General features: G+C 43.5%; 1 protein-coding gene across 1 annotated transcript in view; it reads right to left on the bottom strand.

Annotated features, from left to right (window-relative positions):
* Fgd6 (FYVE, RhoGEF and PH domain containing 6) overlaps positions 1-10,569 on the bottom strand; it is a 131,457-nt gene that overhangs the window by 5,506 nt on the left and 115,382 nt on the right. Inside the window, exons 16-20 of the mRNA XM_006988452.4 lie at positions 9,845-9,988; positions 8,472-8,574; positions 6,169-6,296; positions 1,680-1,808; positions 1,027-1,175 (exon numbers count right to left, since the gene is read on the bottom strand). Of these exons, the coding sequence (XP_006988514.1) occupies positions 1,027-1,175; positions 1,680-1,808; positions 6,169-6,296; positions 8,472-8,574; positions 9,845-9,988 (653 nt within the window). The remainder of the gene's footprint in view (positions 1-1,026; positions 1,176-1,679; positions 1,809-6,168; positions 6,297-8,471; positions 8,575-9,844; positions 9,989-10,569) is intronic.

Genomic DNA, 10,569 nt, shown 5'->3' with positions numbered 1-10,569 from the left:
ATAAAACCTTATCACAAAGGAGCAATTCAATTCTCAATACCCAGCAGAGTCATGTGGATAAACAAACAGCTGCACATTACTGTGTATCCTAAAGCAGATGGAGGCGGGGGGACTCTTTAAGAGTGTAGCCTTGTGCCTGGCTGTACTCAGGAACATCTGCAGCTCCAGCACATTAACTCCCAGCTGCCTACAAAAGTGCGCACCCTGCCTCTACTCAAAAGCATTCCCTTGGATCCCAAGCGCTTACTTCACTGGAAAGCCTGCTGGGAAAACACACAGGCAGCGGTGTGCTCCGTGAGGTGGAGCAAATCAAATGTGAGGAGAGGTAAGCTGAGCCATTTGCTCAGAGGGGCCCCTTCACTTCACGGGTACACACCCTTGGGTTACACAGTCTCCTAGGACCTCAAATTAAGATCCTTGCGGGGATTTTGAAGAGACTGCTCAGTCTCGAGCATCTAAAAGGATACCTGCTTCCTTCTGCTCGGTCCCCAGAAACCGCCTGTGGGTCTCTTAATGTGTCTGACTTTCCCTGCCCGGCCGTAAGCCAGCCAGCGGTTGTTTATAAAGTGCTGCTGCCCACAGAACAACTGGATGGGGAATCCCTGCCCTCACTGAAGGCCAGGGTTCACACCTGCATTTCCACCCCGCCGTCGGAGCGGAGCTCCAAGAGCTTCCTCCCAGGTCACATGTGGACACACACTATGGACAGGACTACCCATTTTCTTTCCTCTTCTGTTTAAAAATCATCTGAATTGCCGGGCAGTGGTGGCGCACGCCTTTAATCCCAGCACTCGGGAGGCAGAGCCAGGCAGATCTCTGTGAGTTCGAGGCCAGCCTGGGCTGCCAAGTGAGTTCCAGGAAAGGCGCAAAGCTACACAGAGAAACCCTGTCTCAAAAAAAACCAAAAAAAAAAAAAATCATCTGAATAACTGGTTAAATCTTTCTACTTTGGATCTCTGATGTAAATTCTGAGTTGTTCTCTGTGCTTTTAAAGTATCATTTAAAACAAGAGCTTGCATTACTTACTTCTGGGTGGAGTGGGCATCATCTGCCTTAAATACATAAAACACCATGCCTTTGTGCAGTAACTGAAACACTTTGGACTCCGAAGTCTCGTCTTTGACTTGTGTGACGGTAAATCCTAATAAAGGCTGACTCTCCAAAGCTGCCACATCCTAATTTAAAAACAGACAAAGGAAGATAGGCTTTTAGATTGAGATGTCATCCGGTCTGGAAAGTCTAGATCTATATAGCTCAATTTAATATATGACCCAGTAATTCTAGCAGTTTATTTTTATTTCACCGGCAGTGAGCCGCCTACTGGCCACCTGCCAGTTCTCAGCCTGTTCACACCCACTGAAATTCCCACTGCTTTCACGGTAGCCAGGGAAAGCAAGTAGTGGCTCACACCTGCAATGCTAGCACTGGAGAGGGCGAGGCAGGGGAATGACTGTGACTTTGAGGACAGACAACCTGGGCTATTTGGTGAGTCACCGTCTTAAAAAAAAAATCACAGATGAAAGCCCAGCACCACCACCTCCCAGCGCCTAAAACAGTGCTTGCTTGGCATGCCCAGGGCCCCCCATGCACACCCTCAGCTCCCCATAAAGCAAACTCTTCCAACAAATCCCACGGAACTAAGACAAGGCCTCAAAGTCACTCTTGGGCGTCCATCTTACCTCGCTTGCGGCGTATGTATAGAGCACTTTGTTTTTGATGACGAACCACAAGTGTTTCCAGGGCTTTTTGCTGCCCTTGGATCGGTAAAGGTAGCCACTCATGGTGGAGTCTTCGGTGTTTGCAGACACCTGGGGAAACAAGTCCCGTGCAGTTCAGCGGCTCACAGGCTACTTTTCAATAACAACAAACACCACCACAGAAAGCGGTTCCTGCACACACTAGCTGTGGCTGCATTCCTGCGTTCCTGCATTCCTGCTGAGCTGCACCTGGCCCTAATCCATCTTTCGTCTAGCAGACACCTTCTGTTTCCCTTGTTGCCCTCCATGTGGATCCTGTCTCTCAGTCTTCCAAGGATACAAAGGCCTATGCAAAACTTGATTCAGGAAACCCGGAAAACCGTGGTACCTGACAAATCGAGGAATTTGCACTTGGCATTGTATTGTTGGGAGCCCCTTTCAGGTTGTTTTGAGCACATGGACATGAACTGGCTAAACTGTATTGGAGAGAAATAAAACCGCCTTAGGCGAAGGGTTCTTGTGTCAGTCCTTTGAGGCTGGACCCCCCTGCAGCTATGAAAGGCTAGATTCATTCTTAAGATGCCTCTTCATTCCAAGGACCTATGTGAACCCACACACCCCTGTAGCGACTCACACAGCTACATTTGGCGCCCAACGTGGGGCTTAAAGAAGGAAAAGGATGCATTGAAGAAGGACAGAGGAGCCGGTCATCTTAACAACTAGAGGGAGCACTCTCAGGGTAAGAGGACTCCAGGATTGGCAGCGTCATGGGGAATTTAAATTCCCCATCTCAGGAGCAACAGAATGTACAGTTGCTAAATGCTTGTCAAAATAAAAAGTGGCAACTGCACAAATTTTAAAGATAGAAAAAATGGCTCCTGAGTCAGGAAATAAATTCAGGAAAAAGACCTTTCTCAAAAAGGGAAAGAAAAGCCGGGCGGTGGTGGCGCACGCCTTTAATCCCAGCACTCGGGAGGCAGAGGCAGGCGGGTCTCTGTGAATTCGAGGCCAGCCTGGTCTACCAAGTGAGTTCCAGGAAAGGCGCAAAGCTACACAAAGAAACTTTGTCTCGAAAAAACCAAAAACCAAAAAAAAAAAAAAAAAAAAAAAGGGAAAGAAAGAAAATAAAAAAGGAAATCTTCCCAATAGAGAAGAGGGAAGGAAAGGAAATTTCCCAATAGAAAAGGGAGAGAATTTTTAACCAAGAAAAAAGGATTTTCCTGGTAAAAATGGGAAAAATATTGAAACTAGGCCTGAGGATTTTAAGGCCCCATAAAAGAAAAAAGAAAGAAAAAAAGCCTCCTCCCATTAGAAATAGAGGAAGAAAAGGCTCTTTCTGATATAAACATTTCAGGATAGCTAAAACTCTGCGCTCTTTCTGCCTGCAAGCACAGAGTGTCAGTGTCTGAATTACAAAGAATCAACGGGTGGACCTCACTGCTGCTGGCTGAACAGCAAGCCCAGAGCTTAGAATTGTGTTGTCTGTTTGCTTAACTTTGGTTTAAATGTTTTTTAATTTTTCCCTCAGAACAGGAATAACTCAGTATTAAAGATCCCTTCGTGGGAAATGTTTTGTGTTTTTTCCTTATGGTGGGAATGACTCATTATTAGTAGTCCCTTCATGGGAGAAAGGGGAAGTTTAAAAAGGCCCAACTCTGGTAAAGAAGGGTTACAGTCAAGACATGGAATGCTGAGTCAATGCTGTTTAAATTCCCAGAGATACTAATCATTCAATGTATAAAGGATGTTCTTTTCTTTTGATTGTCCAATAAATGTTTGGATGAATGTTTGATTTCCATGGTAGATGAACTAAAGGAACAGGATTCATAATTTTGAACTCTATATTAGGCATGCTCTTGTCTGTTGATCATTACTGAGAATGTGTCTCTGCTCTTTAAGTTGCTTTCTAGGAATTCTTGCTTTAATTCGATAGAAATATAACACCTGAAAAAGATTGGGTTGTTAGCTTATTAAATAATGTGATTACTAGGATAAAAACCCATAGAAAATAATCTCTTACTGTTAAAGAGGTTACAAAATTATTTTTCCAGTAAATAAAATACAGATAAAGTGTTTGATCCACATTGTTAATAATTGGCGATTTACATTAATATGTTACTTGAGATCTATAAAAAAGGATCCTCTTTTTAAGATTTTATAAAAATACTCCAGAGTATTGCCTAAAGTTACCTCCTAAAATCCTATAGAGATTGTATTTAATGCCTTTATAGATGGCATATGTAAAAAGGACCATGAAAATAAAAACTGATGATAGAATTTCTCAATTATTATTACTTCCATATCTTAAAGACAAAATGGCACCTATATGTAAAACTAGAGGCTTTGGAAGTACAGGGAAAAAAAGGTGTTTTGGCAAACAGTTATCAATGATGAATGGCCTAAATTGAGGTAAAATTAAATAGGATTGAGATTGAAGGATTATTGGATTCTGGTGCTGGATATATTTATAATTTCACAAGAATCCTGGGATCTCAACTGGCCTCTACAAGAAGTCTCCACTCAATTTGTAGGCATTTGAACCTTATCTCAAGTAAAACAATGTAGAATGGATTAAATGTATAGAGCCTAAAGAACAGATAAATATGTTAAAACCTTCTATGGCTGATATAGCCATGAATTTATAAGAAAGAGATTTGTTACAACAATGGAGACCTCAAATTAAAATTCCTACAATTTCAGAAACAGCTCGCAAATTGATGTTAAATTGAGATATATTCCTGGAAAGAGCACTGGAAAAGATGAAAAGGATAGGTTACAGGCTATACAGGTTATACAAAGACAAGGTAGAACAGAAATTGGCTATCCAAATTTAGAGTAGGGGTCACTGCTGGTAGCCCAACATTGTGTCAATATTTTGTAACTCAACCACTAAAAATGATACATAAACAATTTCCTCAATCTATTATTTATCATTATATGGATGATATTTTATTGGCTGCTTCTGATACAGATACCTTAGAAAAAATGTAGTACAGAAAAAATTTACCCTTTTGTGGATTACAAATTTCTCCTTAAAAAAAAAATACAAACAGGAGATTCTTTTAGCTTTTTAGGCTATAAATTAAATAAACTAAAAATTCAGCTATAAAAAATACAGATTAGGAGTGATAGACTTCCTGCTCTTAACGATTTTCAAAAATTATTAGATGATATTAATTGGTTGCAGCCTATAATTGGATTGTTTACTAAAAAATTAACCAATTTGTTTCAAATTTTACAAGGTGACTCAAATTTAAATAGTCCAAGACAGTTTACAGCTGAGGCTAAAAAACAATTAGCCTTGCTAGAACGTAAATTGCAAAATGCTTATGATATGGATAGATTAGACCTTATGAAGAGATGCTTGTTAGACAGAAGGGGGATATGAGGACTCCCCAGAGATAGACCGAATAATGCCCTACTAATTTAATCATTTTATAAACACTAATGAAACAGAAACAAAACTGAGATATGGAAAGAGTTGCTAAACTGAGCCAGCCCATGCATTGTAAATATTTTAACATCTGAATAGTCCAGGGAAAGTGTTCAGTTAGGGCTGAGGTTATGCTTGTTTCCACAGGAGACCTTTGCAACAACTGATCCTTCCAACCTGGGGACAACTAAAGAGTTTGTGTAAAAGGAGAGACACACACAGTTACAAGTAGCCGTTGAAAGCAACAACCTCACAACATCTCAGAATGACACTGGGTGATCTCTGTATTTGAGGGGTTGCAGGAAAGAAGCTGCCCACATGATGGACGGCTCCATGATATGGTCAAGGTTTTTATTATAAGAACAGGCAACCGGAAGGGTCCAGAGCAGAGACAGAAGGAAGGAGACTGACCGTGGCCAGGCCTACTTGCTAGAGTCAGGAGAACAGCGGGGGTAGAGAACGGAGAGAGCAGAGTGAGAATAACTGAGTCATAAGAAGCCTCTGGGCTGGAGGGAGTTGAGGACAGGGGAGGAGGTAGGGAGGCTTGGATGCCAGCATGGACTTTGAAATGTGTAATGGTTCTTGGGATACTGAGGAAGCCTGCAGGCCAGCTGTGCTTTGATATGCCCACAGGCTCCCCTGTAGCCAGAGGGAAGGAAAATGACCCCCTCTGGCAGATGGGAACCGGTTTCACAAGTTCCTGAGGAATGCTGCCTTTTATCAGACTGTCAAAAATCCTCCTATAGTCCAGGTTGAGCTCACTTCTGAATATCTGGACTGCCTTTTGGAGTCTGGAGAACTGTATTTTCCTTAGCACATTCTCAAGTCTGTATCCTATGAAGTCTATCAGCATGGGTGTGCTCTCTGAAGCTTTCTGCAAACCATTTTGTCATCGACTCGGGTCATAAGGATGATGAATAAAGACTGCAAGGCATCTGCTATATCCATCAGTATATTAAAATTCACGTCCTAATAGCAATGGGAAATGACATCCTTCTTTCTGAAACCAGCCCCATCAAGTTTAATGGGAACGCTTACTTCCTTGAGAGCAGCTGGGATTTTCTTCTGTTTCCTCCCCGATGGGATACTGTGCAAGACTGATGACAAGGCACTTGAAGGGGACTTGTGATTCCCAGGAGATCCAATCCTAGGGGGCAGCTGGTGATCTGTAACAGAGCAGGCGTGCGTGCTCATGGAGCAAGGGTTGGCAAGCATGCATTGCTACTAAAATCAGTCAACCATGATGTACCAAATACCCACGAAAGGACTCTCAGAAAACGAGAAATGAGTGGGAGTTGAGTTGATTACATATGGAATTTCTGAACCACAAACCATGTGGCAAGATCACATTTCTGTGTCCTTAGACTTCTGAAGCAGCTAGGGACACACCCAGGGACAGGGTGCCTGCTTTGTGTGCACAATGCCCTAGGTTCAAGCTCAGTACCAAAACATGAAGTAGAAATTCACCGTGATGGACATGGACATGGCGGCACATGTCTGTCACCCCAGATGCAGGAGGATGAGGAGTTCAAGGTGCGTCCTTACTTACCATAGCAAGCTCAGCCCAACCTGAGTTACACGAGACTCTATCTCAATAAACCGTAAGTCAAGAATTCTGAAACCTACAAGGACATCATCAACTTCACAAACTTCCCTACCGACTTAACGAGGTTGATTTAGACAAAGGGAAAGATGTATGAACCAGAGCATCTGCTGGTTGAATAACGGAGCTGGAGGGAAAAACAGGGCTGGGGTGCCTCTAAGTAATTTGGGATGCTGTTTAGGCTGGGGCTGGGGTGGGGTGATTGGATATGAACAGTCTGACCTTATGACAATCTTCTCGATTCAGCCTCCCGAGTGCTGGGATTGCAAGTGTGAGCCACACCACCTGGCTCTAAATCGTTTTCTGTTTCATAGTTTTGTTTTACATGGTGCTGAGGATCAAACTTAGAGCTCTGCACATGCCGGACAGGTCCTTTCCACTGAGCCACATTCCTCCCGGACTGAGTTTAGAAAAACAGAGCAGGCAGCAGGCAGGAAGAGGGGTCTTCAGAAGGACATTACTGAAGTAATCTAGACCTTATTAAGGTTGACAGGAAGAACTCAAGACGAGAGACATTCTGAGATAAAATGACAAGGTCTACTGACCAAGGAGAGGTGCGTGGTGAGGGATGAACGTGAACATTTCACATCGGGACAGCCAAAGAACAGAGGGGAAGAGAAAGGTTGACAAGGAATAGATGAGTGAGTCTATAAAAATGTATACAAACAGTAACTACTGACCTATGAAAACAGGGATTCTAAAAGAGCTTGGCACCTAGTTTTATTCGTACAATACTCCTCTTTCCTAGAGAGAAACTACTCTTCATGGATATAAAGGGTGATGTTTTTAGAATTTAGAGCCTGTAGCTTTCTGAAATTTAAAATATAGACTTGAGCAGTCCTCTTAGCTGAGGTCACTTTGCCTGTGGTCAAATAAAGCTTGCAGACACTGAACAGGCAGACACAAAACACCTTGTATTTGTTCAAGGATTCAAAACTGCCAAGTGTGGAGGCAGCACTTGGAAGGCGGAGAGTGCCAGGCTAATCTGAGTCACAAAGGGAAACCATCAATAAATAAGTAAGTAAAGGTATACAGAAAAATCTCACGAAGTCATCTAATGAGCTAGAACTCACTAACAAAGTGCCAGCCTCTAGGTTCCTGTGCTCAATTTGCAGATGAAAGCATTTTAGAGACTGGGAATGTAGCTCAGTGGTACAGTACTTAACTCACATGCGCAAAGCTTTGGATTCGGGCCCTTGTAGTTCCAGGGGGTGGAGTAGAGAAAGAAAAGAAAATCTATCTCAAAAGTGAAAAACAAGGGCTAGAGAGAATGCCCAGTAGTTAAGATCACCTGCTGCTCTTGCAGAGGACCCAGATTTGACACCCAGCACCCATATGGTGGCTCACAACCATTCTTAACTCTAGTTCCAGGGGATCCTACACACTCTTCTGACCTCTGAGGGCTCCATACATGCATGTGGTCACTATAGTCATTCAGGCAAAACACTCATACACAGAAATAAATCAATCTAAAAGAACATAAATGAAAAAAAAAAAAGCCAAAACTTTGAAACAGCCCACAAATTAAAATTACCTTTAAACTGTGTTAAGCATTTCATCAGTAATAATTCAATAATACGTTTTCTTAGTAAAACCATTTCGTATTGTTAATGGAATTACTATAAAACTCAAGTTAGAGCACACTAGGAATCAAGACAAGTCCGGCAAACATGCTTCATGCCAAACACGGTTCTTTTAGGAGGGAGAGACTCGGGCGAAGCGTTCACTTCTGTATTACCTAATTTCTGCAGTTCTTGGAAGCAGTGTTCACACACTCTTGCCGGTTGCCTTTTCAGGTAATCCAAGCCATACTTATTTGACGAGCAGGCTTGGCACACGATCTGAAAACACATTGCAATTATTTCATTCGGAAACACTCCCGATTACCAGCCGTAAGGAAGGCTGCAGTTTATACCACTGTCCACTGATCAACACAGTGTGACGGTGACTGACTCTCACTGATCTTGTGGGGTTCTGGCCGGCGGTGAGCTAACTTAGAGAGCACTTCCATAGACAGGCTCCACATAAGCCCCGAATGCCTCCTTCACAGACAACGTGCTCAGCAGAGCTAGCGCACACAAGCCTCCAGAATACTGCCTGGAGTACAGGAACTTCTCTCAGGCTCACTGACCACCCCTCAGCCTAAACATGGTCTCTGCCACAGCACTACTAACTCTCTGAGACGCTACTGGGTTACGGGATCCGGTTTCATCCTTGGAGGAGCTCTCTATCACTATGCTCCTTCTGCTAAAGAAATCATGAAAGCTTAGACTTCGGTGTGGATTGGAAATACCTTCCAAGGACCCACCTGGGCACTAGTAAGAGATGGCAGAAACTTTTAAAAGTTCATTACGGCGGGTACCTTCCAAGAGGACTGTTGGGTCATTTCTTCCATGTTTTTCACTCTTAACAATCAAGTACACAGCTTTGCCCACTACATGCTCTCACCATGACGTGCTGTCTTAACCCAATACTAAGGCCAACTGACCAAGCACCAAAGTCCAAAAGTGTAAGCCAAAGTAAATCTTTTCTCTTTCTAAATTGATTTATTGGGCCAGACATGATGGCACACACCTTTAATTTAATCCCAGCATCCAGGAGGAAGAGGCAGGTGGATCTCTATGAGTTCAAAGCCAACCTAGTTTACAGAGTGAGTTCCAGGCCAGCAAAATTACAGGGACCTTCCTACTGATCCTTGTCTACAGGAAGATGGCTAAAAAACTAAGCTGTGATATAAATAAATTGGGGGTTGTTTTGTTCTTTAAGACAAAAAGGTTGGCCTCGAACTTGCTGAAATCTCCCTGCTTCAGTCTTCTGAGGGCTGGGATTTAAAGGCACGTGCCACCAGGCCTGGATTAGTTTCCATTTTTGAATATAGGTTCTCTGTGGCCGCACTGATACTGTAACTGGGGTGGAGAGTGGAGAAAGGGGGGTCTCCCACAATGTTCCCTACCCCAACCCCAAACACACAGATAAGACGACATCTGTGGTTTTCACTACTGCTGCTTTTCTGTCTCGTATGCTACACCGACTTCTGAGGGGCTACTTCTCCACTGCACATAACCCGCAGACACCGACATCACAACCACGACAGACACTGTCCCTTCTGACCTTCCCGCAGGCCCTGCAGTGATGTCTTCTCCAGGTCAGGGTAAATTCACTTGTGCAAATCATACACATGGTGGCTCTGGTGTCAGGGATCCAGATGGGAGCCTTTGACCCAAGGGGACTAACTTCCTCTTTCTTGTCTGAGTCCTGTGGAAGAAGATGGACTTCCGGTTACTTGGTGCACACTTGCCTGCAGGAGAACCGAGTCTCTGCAGTGGGCGTCCCCAGTGCTGAAGGCATTATCAAGGAGGTGGGAAGGGAAGAGGACCATGACATTTTTCCAGTCCTCAGTATATTAGGATTAAATACATTTGAAAATCCTCTGTTGCCAAACTATCTGCAAAAGATGCTCACGATACTGAGATGATTAGCTTCTTCCTGAAGCTAGTCCTGCTCTCCCAGTTCCCTACGGTGAAAGCTGGGGATAGAGCTGGGGTGGGGCGCATGGTGTGAGGAAAACCCTGAATTCAATCCCTATAACACACAGAGAGACACGCACAGAGACACATACTCCCTTCCCATAAACATACACAGAGATACATACACAGAGACACAGACACACATATACTACACACACACACACACACACACAGAAACACACTCCCTCTTCATACACATCCCCCCAAAGATACATACATACAGAAACATATACACAGAAACACAGATACATACGTAGACACACTCTCTCCCCATAAACACACACACACACACACACACACACACACACA

Source organism: Peromyscus maniculatus, chromosome 18 (assembly GCF_049852395.1).
Source record: "Peromyscus maniculatus bairdii isolate BWxNUB_F1_BW_parent chromosome 18, HU_Pman_BW_mat_3.1, whole genome shotgun sequence".
NCBI lineage: Eukaryota > Metazoa > Chordata > Mammalia > Rodentia > Cricetidae > Peromyscus > Peromyscus maniculatus.
This window is presented reverse-complemented; position numbering and strand designations above follow the sequence as displayed.